At 40.9% G+C, this 17,287-nt stretch overlaps 3 protein-coding genes across 3 annotated transcripts in view; 2 read left to right on the top strand and 1 right to left on the bottom strand.

The window, feature by feature from the left end:
- Prosalpha4 (proteasome alpha4 subunit) overlaps positions 1-7,938 on the bottom strand; it is an 87,895-nt gene extending 79,957 nt beyond the window's left edge. The window contains exon 1 of the mRNA XM_068393596.1: positions 7,764-7,938. Coding sequence (XP_068249697.1) covers positions 7,764-7,868 — 105 coding nt within the window. The 5' untranslated portion in view covers positions 7,869-7,938. The remainder of the gene's footprint in view (positions 1-7,763) is intronic.
- Positions 7,939-8,971: 1,033 nt separating this feature from the next.
- Positions 8,972-9,855, top strand: LOC137659008 (probable inactive protein kinase DDB_G0270444). Its single transcript, XM_068394109.1, has 2 exons — positions 8,972-9,152; positions 9,341-9,855. The coding sequence occupies exons 1-2, from the start codon at positions 8,972-8,974 to the stop codon at positions 9,853-9,855; spliced, it is 696 nt and encodes a 231-aa protein (XP_068250210.1).
- Positions 9,856-10,281: 426 nt separating this feature from the next.
- LOC137659009 (uncharacterized) lies at positions 10,282-10,752 on the top strand. Its single transcript, XM_068394110.1, has one exon. It carries the CDS (start codon positions 10,282-10,284, stop codon positions 10,750-10,752), a length of 471 nt encoding a protein of 156 aa, XP_068250211.1.
- Positions 10,753-17,287: the final 6,535 nt, after the last annotated feature.

Consider the following 17,287-nt stretch of genomic DNA (forward strand, 5'->3'; position numbering starts at 1 on the left):
GAAGAGGAAAGTACCCATGATCTTCCTGTAGCTTTCTTGAACCAAACCTTGGGCCGTAACCGAGGAGGGAAAGGACCTGGTAAGCCCCCAGAGGAAGGGGTAAGCAGTCACCCCTATGCCGATGGAGAAATCTTGAACGGAAAGCCCCCCAAAAATCCTTCCAGGGAATGACGGGGAAGGGCTAACCCAGGTTCCGGAAAGAGGAGTGCTGCTCAGACCTCCCTGAAGTTTCTTCCTATTCTTGCAAGTGCCATGCTCTGCGTTTACGGGGTGAGGCTGTGTTCTGGATATACGCTCCAGAAGAACTCGCCAGGCTGGCCATGCTGCGAAAACCCCAGTGGGAATCGTGGTCGCAATCGCCCTGGAGCTCGCGCGATGGTAATTCAAAGATTTGCGCGTGGGCGAACGTGGAAACGCCCATGAGCGGTCACGCAGGAACGCAAACGAAGGTGAGCGAAGGAGCGCAGAAGGAGGGCGAGCGTGGTAGGAAGGGCGAGAGCTGGTGGTCGGCGAGCGATAACCCATAGACGAGCAATGGATACTGCAAGAATTAAGCCGACGTTCGTGGGAAGAAATACTGTAAGTTCGAGCGATGGAACACCGTCGGTTCGCGCGACGGAACACCGTAGGTTCGCACGACGGAACACCGTAGGTTCGCGCGACGGAACACCGTAGGTTCGCGCGACGGAACAACGTAGGTTCGCGCGACGGAACACCGTAGGTTCGCGCGACGGAACACCGAATAGGTTCGCGCGACGGAACACCGTATAGGTTCGCGCGACGGAACACCGTATAGGTTCGCGCGACGGAACACCGTATAGGTTCGCGCGACGGAACACCGTATAGGTTCGCGCGACGGAACACCGTATAGGTTCGCGCGACGGAACACCGTATAGGTTCGCGCGACGGAACACCGTATAGGTTCGCGCGACGGAACACCGTATAGGTTCGCGCGACGGAACACCGTATAGGTTCGCGCGACGGAACACCGTATAGGTTCGCGCGACGGAACACCGTCCGTCCGCGAGATGGAATACCGTTGGTTCGCGCGCGGGCGAACATTGGAGAGCATGTGTGCGGACGCGCATGAGCGTAGACGTGCAGGCACGTGGGCGCGCAGGCGAGCGGTCGCGAGGGTGGGCAGGTGAATGAGCGCGAGTCCGAGGCGGCAAACGCAAGCGTTAGCGCGATGGCGAGGAAACGCGCTGTCGCGTGGGTGAGGAAGACCGCTGGCGATGTGGAACAACAGGCGATCGGTGGTGAGCTGGTGAGCGCTGATGCGCAGGTTGGCGATGGCGCGTTGGCGAGCGATGGCGAGCAGAATGCGCGGGTGGGCGATCGCGCGATGGCGAGCAGCATGCGCGGGTGGGCGATCGCGCGATGGCGAGCAGCATGCGCGGGTGGGCGATCGCGCGATGGCGAGCAGCATGCGCGGGTGGGCGATCGCGCGATGGCGAGCAGCATGCGCGGGTGGGCGATGGCGAGCAGCATGCGCGGGTGGGCGATCGCGCGATGGCGAGCAGCATGCGCAGCTGGGAGATCGCGCGATGGCGAGCTAGTAGCTGGCGAACCATGTTCCTTCAGAAGCGTTGGAGAACGTTGGCGCGCCGGCTGTAACACACGCGGGCGATCCGGAGATCGCCGAGAGACAGGTGATCGCTGACGTGTAGAACGCTGTTGAATAGGCGATACTAATATCGCCTGTGCGCGCTGGCGAGCAGGTGAACGCTGGCGAGCTGATGATTGCTGACGAGCAGAAGGCAACGCGTGGAAGCCTGCGCATAGAAGAAGAGTCCTTGGCCCAGACCTGAACCGAAGTTCTAGATCGCGAGGGCGAACGTGGGCGCACAGGGCGCGTAACAGGAACCAACGGGAACAGCAGGGATGATCATCATGAGAGCGCTGACGAACAGGAGAGCGCTGGCGAACAGGAGAGCGCTGGCGAACAGGAGAGCGCTAGCGATCATAAAGCGCTGATGAGCAGGAGAGCGCCTGTGCGCTAACACTGAGCAGGAGCAGGAGAGAACACAGCAGAAGGGCGCGCAGGGGAACCCTGACACGCAAGGGAAGAACCCCAGTGGGAGGCAACCCTTTGCCCCGAAGGGAACGTTGTCCGTCGGGAGACAGATGTCCATCGGAAGACCGTTGCCTGTCCGCCGGGAGACTGATGTCCGTTGGAAGACCGTTGTCCGTCGGGAAGACCGTTGCCCGTCGGGAAGACCGTTGCCCGTCGGGAAGACCGTTGCCCGTCGGAAGACGAGATCAGACTGCTGTCCATCTGCACCAAGGCGGAAGATCAAGAAGAAGGAGTTGTAGGCTGCAAACGGAGATTCAAAAAGGCGCCTCTTAGCACCCTTATAGGGAGATGAGAGGCCCTTACAACGAGGCGGACGGTGGGCCTTACGGCGAAGGAGGCCAACAGCAACAGCAGCAGAAGAATCCTCCGAAGAGGAGTCTCTATGAGTGTACTCTCTCGCGAACGAAAGAGAAACACTTCGTAGAAGAGACTGGTCAGCCAGTGACCTAAAAGGAGCATTTCTCCGAAGAGGGGCTCCTGCAGTTGCCCAGCCCCTTGAGCGAAACTGCAGGTGTGACCGCTCAGCACCAAGAGCATAGTCGCACGAAAAAAAGGCAAGAGAAGAACCCCCCAAAAGGGGAAAAACTCAAGCCTGGACAGGAAAAACTTCCCTCGGAAGGAAAGTTACCCGCCCAAGGTGGCAAGCCTCCTGAGAGTTTTAAAATGAACTGGAGAGCTGTCCGTCGTCACGGGAGTACTTCCAGTAGAAGGAGACACGCCCCTGACGAAAATACAAGGGGGGAGGCAGCAACAGCCGAATACCCAGGCCTCAACAAGACAGCTCACACCGTTGCCATATTACAGAAACGAACTAGATCGGTAACTGTAAAAAAATAAAACAAAAATCATTAGTACACATTCATTCCCCTGGGAAGGCTCCGAAGAGGAATCCCGAGGGAAAGGAAACAAGAATTACACAACAGGCACGTGCCCTCACAACCACTTACACTCACGGAAGGAGAGCTGTAACCAAAACAGAATTATAACAATTATAATTATGAAACTATGTAATTATGTAATTTAAAAATGAATGAACACTAAAGAAAGAACGAAAACCCCGAAAGGAATCTTTCTACAAGCTGAAAAATTAACAACTACAATTAGATTCATAAACTAATTGAGACAAACGTACGGCGTAGCAACCCCCCCACACGTAAAGGAAGCTACAAGGGCGTAGTAACACGTAGTAAAAGGGTGAACGACCTCAAGAGAGAGAGAGAGAGAAAGACCGAAGTCAAACTCGATCGCCACCCATAAAATTACGCCGTGGTGGTCTAACTGCCGAGGACTCCACATAGATATCGTACACTACACACACAACTCTGAAAAGGAAACTTACTGATTCCTATACTCAAATATATATACAAACATGAAAACATGTTTACATATATATTGAGTAAAAGAAAAGTAAGCGATCAAAACAAAACAAACAATGGCTGCCAAGAGAGGACCAAGACAGAGACGTCTGTCACAGTCCGAGCCAAAAGTGAAAGTGAGCATTCACCTGTGTGTGAGGGGGGGGGGTAGCTAGCTACCACTCCCCTACCCCCCCTCTAACTAGCGCGGGGGTAATACACCCTCGTTAAATTCTAATGGCTCGCCATTTCAGCTGCGCTAAAAGGTAAACCCAATGTAAATAGCGTGGTTTGTATTTCGGTTACGGAACAAATATAAATGATACCCATCTACAAAATAACTATTTATTGGAAATATATTAAAAATTTAAGTATACAAAAAAAAAAAGACTTGACGTAAATATTCACAAAAAATAGAAATATACATATACACATAAATCCCTTTAGGGACACCTTCTTAATGGCAAAGCAACAGCGTGTAATTGCTGAAAATGAGTTGGACCCATAGATGTCAAGATCTGAAATGAAAAAAAAAAAAAAAAAGTAATTTTTTTTGGCCAAAAAACTAGTCCAAGTTTCACTATTTTTTTCTGGTACCTAAATGAAATAGGAAGAGGCTAATTTCTTTATAGAATAAACTCATATTATCCTTGAACAGAAATACATAATAAAATGTGCACTAAGATGTAACTTACTGTTATATCAGGGGCGAAATCTAAAGGTCATTTTTTGACGTCCTAGTTTCACAATGTAAATTTCTTATGAAAATCATTGTATCTCCTATAAAATATGATATTTATGCATTAAAATATACCAAAATGTCACGAATAATGTACAGAACAAGAATATATAGAGATATGCCAACTTACCTTTCGGGTATGTCAACAAAATGGCCGCAGACCGGAACAACTCTTACAGCCCAATCTACCACTTGAAATGGAGAATGGGTAAGTAAATTTCAAGGTGTTATTTATTTATCTAATTATTAGTGGATTGGAATAAAACTGATATGATGGCTTTCTGGATGTTTGACAATTATTTTTATCATATAAAATTTAAATTCTTTGAAATAAATTTCAGATAAAAAATGGGTGATATCTATTTTGTAAAGATTAAAATTTCCGTATTTATACAAACAAGTAGTAAAAAAAGAAAGTTTCATGATTTAACCTAGCTATAAATATCAGGTACAGTTCAGATACAAGACAGTTTGAAGCTATAGACAAACAGGCTTCCTGCTCCTCAAACAAGTGGTGTTTGTCATGTGGTCAGTCTTAGGTGGGCAGCTATGACAGTGAGTCCTTTCAGGAAGCTTGATGTGATCAACACAAAATTGATACCATACTTACAGCAAGAGAAAATAGAATTAGTAACTAATACAAATAAAAGGATATCAAATAGCCAATCGGTAGCCAATCAAAGTAAAATGAAATCAAAATAAGAAACTGCTGACCAATAAAAAGTAAAATAATATCAAATTATTATATATACATAAACTATGATCTATAATAATAATGATGACAATAATAATAATAAAACACTATATAAATCAATTTCAAGTACCTAATACACATAAGAAAAATATTGACAAATACGAAGGAGAAATTATGAGAAATAAATATCAAACACATGAGGTTACAAGCTCCATATTATCATCAACATCTCTTTTTAACTCCATTAGAAGTGTGTTGATGACATCCATGCCGAGGGAATACTGCCTGCTGGTCATTATTGAAGATAAATTCAAAATAAATAGAAAAAAATCAGAAATTTGCAAAAAATAAAAAAAAATTCAGAAATTAGCATTTGAGGGAAAATGGACCTCATGGCAATATATGGCATCTAAGCCAAAACCAATGTCATGCAAGTGGTAGACACACCATCCACCCACACTTTCCAACTATAAAGAACCAAACAAGTATCAACACTGTTCGACAATTTATAATTATGTAATAACTTTCCTGTTTGATCACTTACCCCTATACTGTAAAGGTATTTCAGGGTCGAGGTCGACTCCTGGGGGGGTAAAAAAACGGGGAAGGAGGGAAGTTGGACGAAAATCAGTCCTAAAGCAGACAATGGCATGTAGACTAGTCACCCCTTGCAGGTCGATCACTTCCATATTCGAGACAGCTGATGATTTATGGGGAAAAAACAGGTTTTGAACATGCTGTAGGGGTCGCGTACGACCCAGCATACCTGTCCAGGGTTATGCTAACATTAGCAGTGTTTTTCATTTATTTGTTGACATTCTACAGGTCGGTTGTAGTTGTTCTTGTTCGTTCGTTTGTAGATAGCAACTTTCGACCTTCTGCACAAACTCCTTCCACCTGCGCATAAACTCCCCCTCCACCAATAGGCTTACTTCTTCTCTTATAAACCCTCCCCATTTTCCCCTATGTCATTTTAACCGCTCATTCAACTATTTGACTTCACCCGCTTTATAAAGTATTTTACTTGATTCAGTACAACTATATATACCATTCCTTTTATGTAATACCTTCGTATACATATTACGTTTGACCCCAGTATTACTCGTTTTATTATCCGATACTGTATCTTATAAAATCACCTAATTTTATATTCCCATTAAATATTATTCATCATACACTCCATTTTATCTTGCTATATTACTTTTATACATTTTGTTATTACCTTATCACGCCCAGATTTCACATAAATACTTGCTCTGGACAAGTTTCCCATTCTGGTTCATTCATGTTTTCTCTAGACTCCGTTGCTTTTCTGTTAACCAATCACGAACCCCTACGTATGGAAAGTTTGCAGAGGGGGTGGGGGTTAATATTTCCCTACCCCCACCTTCCAACAAAACCTTTTCTGTGGAAACCTTTGTCCAAGTCAGGTCTTTGTTAGTTCAAGTGACGTCTTTTAGCATATTTTACGATGGAAGTTTTAGAAACTTGTATGACTGCAGTAATCCATACTTGAAAGTATTTCGGTGAATTCCAATGTTGATAATTTTCTTAAATCTCATAATGTAATAGCCCAACATTTGCAGTGACCCAAGTGCAGTACTAAGCTAAGACAAAGAAGAAACGGCGATGCGGATATGCATAAGTTAAGATGTCACAGTCACAACACCCCGGTGACCCACAAGTTTTGTCGTCGCGGTCATAAAAGTCAGTCATTAATTTCTTTAATTTTATATATTTGCAGGTAGAACCTTGGTTAGGGGGTGTGACCTGGGAAAGTTTGTGACCTGGGAAGGGGGTCCGAGGGCTTGCTCCTGGCTAGAGATTGTGACCTGGGAACTTCTAGGTTAGGTTAGGTTAGGTTGGTATGTTAGATTCTGTACCCTTTTGTACCTTTTTATATATTGTGTAAAGGGTACATGAAAAAATGCTTTATAATACACGTTAATATTATTGTAGCATTGCTAACGTCAGCAATGGCATCGTAACGTTGCGTAACATTGCTAATGTTAGCGTTTGTAGTACATACGTTCTTAACGAGTAAAGTGACACGGAATTTGAACAAGTCATTATATTTAAACACTAACAGAAAATATATGTTTTCCCATAGAAAATAACGTGATTTATCCAGTTTTCACCTTCATTTCATCCGTAATAACAGCAACCTGTACGGCTACTTAAAGTTAGTCGAACTGGTTGTTCTGTTTGTTTGCAGTTGAAATGAAGGTCAAATCATGTTATTTGCTACAGGAAAACATATTTCCTGTTCGCAATGAGAACCTGTAATAAAGTAAAACGTTACCGAAATTAGATAGGATAACACCTTGCTATCATCAGTCTGTGGCAACCTATTGTGGTAATTAGTTTGGACTTCTTAAATTCTTCTTTTATACGCATTGCCCCACATATAAATGCAGCCAGATCCCTGCTAGGATTTTTCAGCGTACCTAAACCTATGTCTTTATTCATTAGCTGTCCTAATTTTGGGCATAAAAATAAATGTTCGGTAACATCTTCATCTTTCCACAGGTCACAAATTATCTTCATATTTTTCCCTGAAATTCGCTATTAAATTGAGCATATTTAATCGTCTTCATTACAAGGGATGCCTTATCCAGATTCATTGAGAAAAATATCTACATAGTTCGGAACTTCGTTATAACATAGAACACCTGCCATCTCCTAAGTAAAAAAAAAAATAGCCAAATTCACAAATTGCGAGTTTAATGTTCAATAAAAATAATTGAAAATAACCTTGTCGCAGTACATGCAATATTACCCCCGTCTTACGAAGTATGAGTAAGCAAATATTGTTACTGCATGACCTTTGGGTTACCGGTATCCACTTATCCTTTTGGCGCATTTTAAACCTTTGGAACACATCCACTAGATACTAACAGCTGTTGATCCTTTTTTCACAGCTTCCTGTGCGTATTCAACTTGAAACAAATGTCCATCGGGACTGAAGACGGTAATTGCACGATCGTAGCTTGATCCGGACATGATGACTATACACAACGACAACGTTAATAACAACAACCAGCTACTAGCGGCTGCTACAGCCTACAAAATGCTGACCGTTGTGAAGCTATCGAATAGACAAAGTTTGATTGTAAATGCAGAGGACAGAAGACTGACATGACAAAACTTAGATTTTTTTAGGTATTTTTGTTATAAATACAAGTGAATATGTATTTCCTTACAAATTGAAATTCACAGCGTGGCGATTTTGTTAGATTTGATATGGATTTCAGGAATGATATTAACCTGGAAATCCGTTTTCAGATTTTATGTACCATAAAGTTGTTAGCTCCTTCTGTATAGAGAAGATCATATTTACTAGATCGCTAAACTCAATTTATTATTTTTTTATCATTCGACTTTGTTCACTTCAAACTAATTTGTGACCAAAGTGCTTTCGTTTCACGATGTAATTAATTTTTTTACACCCAAATAGATTATGTTCATAACCCAGATATTTTATTCTATGTAATTCTCTTTTATTTTTCTCTTGCGTGTCATATCACATTTGTGAACTGTCTCAACTTTCAATATTGTCTAGTCAATAGGGAAGCGAAATGAGGGGGGGGAGGGGACGACCTAGGCCAGTGCTTATTAAATTTAAGAATGAAGAAATGAAGTGGAAAATCCTAAAAAGTGCTAAGAAACTAAAACATGAACAAAATCCTTTGAAAAAAAGAGTAGGTATAACAAAGGAAATGACGAAAAAGGAAAGAGAGGCTATGGCAAAATTTAGGGAAGAGCTCAAAGAAAAACAAAATAATGGAGAGAATGGCTGGATGATAAAAAACGAGAAACTCCTCAGAGAACAGGGGGCCAGAGAAAGGAGGTAGAGATAGGACCACAAGAAATGCAAAAGGGGAACAGAAAAAGGAATGAATACGGATCACGCGACAGACCAACGGAAAAGAATAAGAGAATTAGTTTCAAAATGATAAATATACAAGGCTTAACAAAGCAAAAATACATGGAAATGGAGAGTCTCCTAAACGATAGCTTTGATATCAACATAGTAGTGCTAACTGAAACACAACAAAAAAATATATAAGATTAATATAAGTGATGGTACAATTAAGAAGGAGAGTATGAGGGACTTTAAGGATAAAAAAGGAGGGGGGTTAATGGTGATATACAAAGACGACAAGGATATAGAAATGGAAAAAGTTAATTCGAAGAACTTAGATATATTGGATTTAAAAGGGAATATCCTTAAAAAGAAAGTGAGACTTATTGTAGTATATATGGATTGTGGCGGGAATAGGGAAGGTAAAGAAAGAAACGTAGTGATACGAGCAGAGCTAGAGAAAAAAATAGAGGAAGATGAAGCACTAATTATAATGGGAGATTTTAATGGTCATCTACAGTAGGCTTCTTGGGATACCAAGAGGAGAATGAAAATGGAAAGAAAATACTCGAGGTAATAAACAATAAAAACCTTATATTATTAAATGTAGATGAGAAATGCAAAGGAACATATACATGGGAGAGAGGTGATCAAAGAAGTGCCACAGACTTGGTGTTGGTTAATAAAGAAATGTATGAATACTTCGATGAGATGAACATAGATGAAGAAAAAGATAAAGTAGATATATCTGACCATAATCTGATTGAGGTAGAGGTCAGCGTAAAAGCGAAGATAGAAAACTACAAAAAAGGATTTTGGAAAGAAAGTATGTATTACAAAACAGACGAAGAAAGTCTTAGGGAATACAGGGAAGAATTAAAAAATAATCTAGAGAGCAGAGAAATCACAAGGATGGATGAATTTGATGAAGTTGTAGAAGAGGCAGCAAAAAGAAAGCTACAAGCAAAGTACAGACGGAGAACAACTGGAGAAGAGAAAGCAAAGATAGAACCAGAGTGGATGACAAATGAAATCAGAGAGGAAATAAAAAAAAGAGAAAAAAACTTAACAGAGAAAAATGATACCTGCTGTATAAACAACAAAAAGAGAGAACGCAGGTTATAATAAGGGAAGCAATGTGGGAAAATGAAAAGAAGAAGGCTAGTGAAGTAAGGAAGGATAGGAACAAGATATTCAAAAATATTGACAAACTAAAAGGGAAAAAGGAAAAGGAAGAAGAAATACAATTATATGACGAAAATGGGGAAAAACTATCCAAAGAAGTAGCAGAGGAACAAATAGATAGGTTGTGGGGGGAAAACATTTATAAAATGCACGAAAATAAAATGAAAGAGGTATGGAATAGTGAAGAAAGACAAAGTTATATAAAAAAAATTAAAGGAAATAGAAAAAGAAGAAAATTCATTAGGACACTCATTCCCTATAGAAATAAGAGAGCACATGGATATGATATCACCAATAACAAGAAAGATAACACCAATGAATATTCCCAAGTTAACAGAGGAGAAAGTTAAGAAAATTTTAAGAAAAATGAAAAATAAAAAGGCAGCAGGTCCAGATGAACCGAAACCAGAATTATATAAAACTTTAGCTAATGACAGCAAATGTTTGGAAATAATGACAAAGTGCCTTCAAAATGAAACCGAGGAGAAGAACAAGCCCGAAAAGTGGAAAAAGTCTAAAACAAAAATGATAAAAAAGGTAAAGAAACCCACAGTAAAAGATCTAAGACCGATTGCCCTTACAAATGCCTCATACAAAATATTTATGGCCCTCATGAAAGATGAGATAGAAGAACACCTTGAGAGAAATATGGAGATGAAAGAAACGCAAGCCGGGTTCACAAAAGGAGGAAGAGTAGAAGACAACATATTTATTTTACAATACTGTGTAGAAGAAAGCTACAAAAGGAAGGAAAGTTTAATAGTAATTTCAATAGATTTCAAGAAAGCATATGACTCAATAAAGAGGAAAAAAAATAGAAATTATGAAAGAATATAGAATACACCCAAATGTAATAAATACATTGGAAGAAATCTACGAAGGAGACAAAACCAAAATAAACATAGGATATGAATTGGATAAAGAATTTGAAGTAACGAGTGGGATAAAACAGGGATGTACGGGGTCAACTACTCTATTTAAACTAATTACATATAAAATAATAAATGAATTAGAAAAAAAGGAAAATGCTTTGAAAATGAAATAATAAAAATTAGGGCATTGTTCTTTGTAGATGACGGTCTAATTGTAGCAAAAAATATAGTAGATGCAGAAGCAAACATAAAAATACTAGTAGAAATATGTAGAGAATGTGGGCTAGAAATAAAAAAAAATAAGAGTCATATAATCATATATAATATGAAAGAAAAACCGGAAGAAATAGAGGGTATTAAAGTAACAGATAGCATAAAATACTTAGGAATAGAGATAGAAGGGAAAAGAAATATGTTTAAAAAACAAAAGAAGAAAATGATGGAAAAGGCAGAAAAGCTAGCTAACTTAACCTACTCAATTATTGCGAAAAGCTGCCACAAAATACTAATAGGAAAAACATATTGGAAAAATGTAGCCTTACCCGGAATACTGTATGGCACGGCAGTAATGAACATAACTGAAAGTGAAATAAAACGATAACAGCAGATTGAAAACGGAGTAGGAAGAAAAATTTTGGGAGCACCATCATATGCAGCAGTAGCAACACTACGGGGAGAGATAGGAATGTCCGAAATGAAGACTAGGATAGCAGGAGGAGGGCTAAGGTTTGTGAAAGGGATAGAAGAGGGGAGAAATGATTTGCTGAAGACAATTCTGGAAGAAATGAAAGAAAATGAAAATAACAGGTGGATGAAAGAGACTAAGAAATGGATTAAAGATATGGAAATGAACGATAGAACCTTTAGGAGAATGGGAAGAGAAGAGCTTAAGGCCATAATTAGAGAAGTAGATGGTAAAAAGTGGAGGGATGAGATAAAAGAGAAAAATAGTTTAGAAATATACGAACAAGAAAAAGGGCAAATAGGAGAAGAAATGTTTTATGACAACAAACCTAATTCTATTATTATGTATAGAGCTAGGGCCAACTGTTTGAAATTAAACGATAGGAGAAGACATGAAGCAGGAGGTAGGGTAGAATGCAAACTATGTGGGGCAGTTAATGAAGACCTCGCCCACTTCATTCTTGAGTGTCCAGACCTCAGCGACGAAAGAAGAAAAATAGTGGAATTGCAACAGCCGTATGAAGAAGAAAAGAAGAAGATAATAGGAAACGTGCTGTTCAAGAAAGAAGGAATAGAGAAAAGAAAAGAATATATCTATCAAATGTGGAAAAAAAGAGAGAAAATAAAAGAATTAGAATAAAGAAGAAATCCAAGGAGGTGCCGATGGAAAGGCAAATCCCTCCGCCCAACAACAAGAACAAGAACAAGTCAAGCATATTATCAGAACTGGCGAGAAGAAGAAAGATGACAAAGTGAGCTTCTCTGTTACTTAGGATTACTATTATTAATCATATAGAAAATAGCAACTTTTCCCACTCTTCAAAATGGTTTCAAGAAGACATAAGAGACGGGGAAGAAAATTAACACAGGACTAAATATATCCCCACGTTTTGAAAGTATTTACCACAGCTATCATGAATATTTTTTCATTTAGTGGCAAAAACCTGTTTCCCTTAAAATTTACAACGTGTTAATTTCATTTGCAGAAGAATGTTATTCGCATTAAGAGCATTAGCGGTAATTGAAAAAATAATATGTAGCCAACATATAGCCACGTCTTGTATGGATGCGGTAAAATATTTTACCATCAGGCTAATTGCTGACCGTACATTCTCATCCTCTACATAAATGGTCATACACACATACACACACACTATCTATCTATCTACCTATGTATATATATATATATATATATATATATATATATATATATATATATATATATATATATATATATATATATATATATATTGGAGAAATTGTGATTTTATTTAATTTGTGTTCCGGGAGTCTCCTTACGTCAGTAAGCAAAGATCAACGGGGCAGGAAAAGGAGTACTATCACCCAAGGCAAATCTGATGACGTAGTTCAACTACCTTCACCCTAAATGTGGTGAAATTTCACCGGTTTACTAAATTGCCCGATGTACTGGGCGGATCACAAGGCCTTGAAGAGGCTAGCCTCTCAAAACCATTCAGGAATTAAGTAGAATACGGCTATATTTTAACAAATTTATTATAAAAATAATCATCTAATACGAGAGAAATATAAAAAATAAACCTTTACTCGACACACAAAGAGACACTTGACTTAATGACCACATGCGTTACTGAAAAAAAAACCAAGTCCGCACCGGACTCAAAATTAAGCAACATTAATTAAACTTTTAGTAAGTTACCTCGATAAACGCCATACCGAGACCTTTTTACGTATTTTACAAGACAACACTGATCCCCTGGCACAAGGATCGATTTAAATATTTATAGATACAAATTTTACACAACTCTAGCAAAACCTACATGGAAACCGACCTGGGTACAATAGGGGGGGGGGAGAACAATTAAGGACTTACTGTGGTTGGGGACGTCGAGAACAATTAAGGACTTACTGTGGTTGGGGACGGCGGATCAAAGAGGCAGAACTGGCCTCTGCAACCCCCGACGTCACCTTTTTCCCGCATTTTTTCCTGAACCTAAATTTCTAGATTGGATTTTTTTATCATGTTACAATAAAATGACATTATATTTCTTAATCTTAAATTACAAGTGGTCGATTTCTTTAGCCTCAGCGCCTCCCCTACCAGGCGGTTGCTCTTTTGGTTCTAAAACATTCTCGTCTTGAACCACATTCATTCGCCCGCGAGTTCTCTCCTCTCCCTCCAATTTGACGCAACGTAGGTGGAATTAAATGGCGGGAATTTTGATTGATCAGTTCGAAATTCCCGACATCCTCCACGCCCCAAAATAAGGAGCGATGAAACGTCGGTCAATTGGACAAGGCTGGACTCGGGGTGGGGGGAGTGACTTACTCTGAGACTCTGTTAGGCTCGCTGCGTAGCGCTCCGCAACGACTCGAACAGAGTACGCATAATGTACAACACACAGTAATGTTACCCCGGGGCAATAAACACAAATTAATAATCTACATGTACCCATACAACAGCTCAAATCAGGCAATGGGCCTGGCAATTGAAATGTACTCGTGTATAATACATATAAGGAATCAAATGGAACAGCAGAAATTAGCGGTAATGTACACATACATATTACAGAATTCAAATGGCAAAGCAAGTAGGCAATGGCCCTAAGACAATCAGAAATTGGCAAAGAATAGCAATGGGAATGCATACATGACAATTCAAATGCAAAGGCAATTAGGCAATGGGCCTAAGACAATCAGAAAATGGCAAAAAATAGCAATGGAAATGCATACATGACAATTCAAATGCAAAGGCAATTAGGCAATGGGCCTAAGACAATCAGAAAATGGCAAAAAATAGCAATGGAGATGCATACATAACAATTCAAATGTAAAGGCAATTAGGCAATGGGCCTAAGACAATCAGAAAATAGCAATTGAAATGTATTCACACAATACCAAGTTCAGTCTGCCTTTACTCACATTAATCGATACTTATATAGCGCTGCTACATACAGGCTATTACTTGATGGGGTACAAGAGGGAGGGGGCTGGTTCTGTGCAACGCTCGGTCTGTACGCACGAGAGACCATCCCGTCCCTGTTCTCCACGCCCTACGCACTTCCAACTTCCGCAGATTCATGCACACCTTACAAACTCCACCTCCCTACCTACCAGGGAGACACTCCCTCTCTCACTTACTGTTTGCAGCTACATTTCATAGACTGTCACCCTTTAGCAGACGATCCATCATTTCTCGTTGTTTCGCAGCCGCCCTTCTCAGTGGGCGTACAGAACGTTTTTTAACGTTCGTCTGCTTCGATTCCTTTTCACCTTCACTGTTCGCACTGAACGTATTGTTCTCGTCATGAGTGTCACTGTCGACGGTCTCTGTGGCCAGTTGTTGGGATGTCGCAGCCGGAGTCAATTCCTGGTTGTCCCCAGACGTCTCCATGATCCCTGGCATTCCGTCTGTCGAACTTTACACACCCTCTTTTCTATCGTCGTCTCCGTCTCCATCATCCTCCGCAGAGGGGGTAATTTCCAGGGGAACCAGATGGCTAACAGCTCGCTGTGACTCGACTCCCTCAAACAACACTTGGCCGAACGCACGACGCCGTCGTCGTCCGGATACGTTTCTACAACACGTCCAAGGGGCCACGTAGCTCTTCTTTGATGTTCTTGTCTTACCAACACGATGTCTCCAGGGTGCAGCTTGGAGGGTTCCCCGGACTGACAGTCGTGTCGGGCTCTCAGGGCACTCAAATATTCCTTTCTCCACCTCTCGCGGAACGCCTTCAAAGAGTCTGTTAGTTTCAAATAACGATCACGTAGCCTCCGGGAGGTGAAGGTCGTGTTGAGGTGCTCGTCCGGTAAGAGCGGTGCCATGAGGAGGACTGGGTGTCCTCTTAACAAATGGGAAGGGGTGAGGACTTCATCCTTGCATCCGTCGCCGCTGTACATAAGCGGGCGATTATTCACTACGGCTTCTGCTTCTTTCACCAGTGTCAATACGTGGGCGTTCGGTAGATACTTTTGGCCGAGGGCTATCTGGAGGGTTCGCTTCGTCACCCCTATCAGCCGCTCGAAGAATCCACCTTTCCAAGGTGCTCTGGGAGTCTGAAACCTCCATTATATTCCCGTTCTCCTCAGGAACTGCTGGACTTCATTCTCTTCGTAGAGTCCCTGCAGGAGGTGGCTGGCGGTTTTGAACGTCTGGTGATTATCAGAGGTGATGTATTGGGGGGCGCCATGCGTTGCGCAGAATCGCCTTAAAGCCAAGACGAATTCTTCTGCTTCCAAGGAGGGACAGAAGTCGAGATACACGGCCCTACTGGCCATGCACGTTACTATCAGGATGTACCCTGGCTGTGTTTCAGTTTGTGTGGCTGCTGTGTGGTCCACTCCAACTGCTGTAAAGGGTTTCTCGAGGGTTGTTCTTTCCTTCGGTATGGGGGGGGGGTGGTGGTGGTGGCTGTTTCGACGAAGACTGGAAGGCGCGCCAACACTCCATACATTCCTTTACCACCCGCTTGGTAATAGAACGCAGACCCGCCGCCCAACATTTCTGTCGAAAGATACCCATTAGAGTATTCACACCACAATGTAAATGCAAACGGTGTAAATATCTTAAATAAACCCTAACTAAGCGCCCTTTGGCTGGCAAGAGAACTAACTGATTAATTTCTTCTAACTTGGACACTCGTCATCTAGTACAAATGAGTCTATCTTTCATTACTAAATTCAACTGTCTTACAAAATTGACAACTTCACGAGGGGGTCTGACTCCGCCCTCCAAGTATGCATAAACTGAAGGCAAATAATGTCTCTGCTCTACCAGAACAACAATACTGAATGGATTCCGTTCTATTTTTGCAAACTTTAAAATTAGTCTGATGTCGAGAAATGCTGTGCTGCCATCTCTTGGCTATGTTTTCACTCCATGGACTAAAGAAGTTATTTCTGTTTATTTGGTTGTCCTTGATTTGTTTTTCTTTCTTAACATGGAGAGTCCCCGGCATTTCTCTAATCACTACCTGACACCTAGCCATCCATAACAGTAAGTACTAAAAAGACACCTTTTCATAAATAGTTTCATGTATTAGTGTATTATATAATGTCGTGTGTTAAAGTGATTAAGTGTTTATAAGTGTATACTGTATAAATAATGAAGATTGTTTGTGAATTGGAAATGTAATATGTCAACATGTGGTTAAAAGCTTAAAATGTTTAAACAATGTTTTCAATGTTTCACTTCATTGTGCAATTGACTGCATCTTCTGCAGTCAAGAAATCAATTATATTATATAAAGTTTTTAGCTGTAAATATGTTTATATTTTGCAGAACTCCTTAGACCTGGATTAGTCCTTAGACCTGGATTAGTCCTTAGACCTGGATTAGTCCTTAGACCTGGATCAGTCCTTAGACCTGGATCAGTCCTTAGACCTGGATCAGTCCTTAGACCTGGATCTGTCCTTAGACCTGGATCAGTCTTCTGCATACTTGGTCCTAAACCTTAGACTCTTGGTCATTGGATCTTGAAATATTTCATCTTGACACAAGTGATTCTTCGTCAGACTGTAATCAAGTGCAGTACTTTTCCTGATCCTGATTATACGTGCTAGATGTTCAATATATCTATATATTATTATGATTCCTGGTGTTAAACATGAAGTTTGTTAATTTTGTTTGTTTCAGTCTGTAAATATATTTCAAGTTAATAGAATTTTTCATGTTATACCTTTATATTAAAATATTAAACAAGGAAACTTAAAAGTGAACAGTCAAATATGTTTTTAAAAGAACCAGAGTTCATGGCATATAAAATCTAAAGACCATAACTCTACATCTGACTACTCTCAACAAGAATTGGAACCCTACTTCCCTTTTCAGGATG

The sequence above is a fragment of the Palaemon carinicauda genome, chromosome 19 (genome assembly GCF_036898095.1).
Source record: "Palaemon carinicauda isolate YSFRI2023 chromosome 19, ASM3689809v2, whole genome shotgun sequence".
Lineage (NCBI taxonomy): Eukaryota > Metazoa > Arthropoda > Malacostraca > Decapoda > Palaemonidae > Palaemon > Palaemon carinicauda.

Coding starts and splice junctions, on each gene's coding strand:
- LOC137659009 (XM_068394110.1), top strand. CDS start 10,282: ATGAAAAATAAAAAGGCAGCAGGTCCAGATGAACCGAAACCAGAATTA.
- LOC137659008 (XM_068394109.1), top strand. CDS start 8,972: ATGAGGGACTTTAAGGATAAAAAAGGAGGGGGGTTAATGGTGATATAC. Junction 9,153..9,340: donor TTGTGGCGGGAATAGGGAAG/GTAAAGAAAGAA, acceptor TATTAAATGTAG/ATGAGAAATGCAAAGGAACA.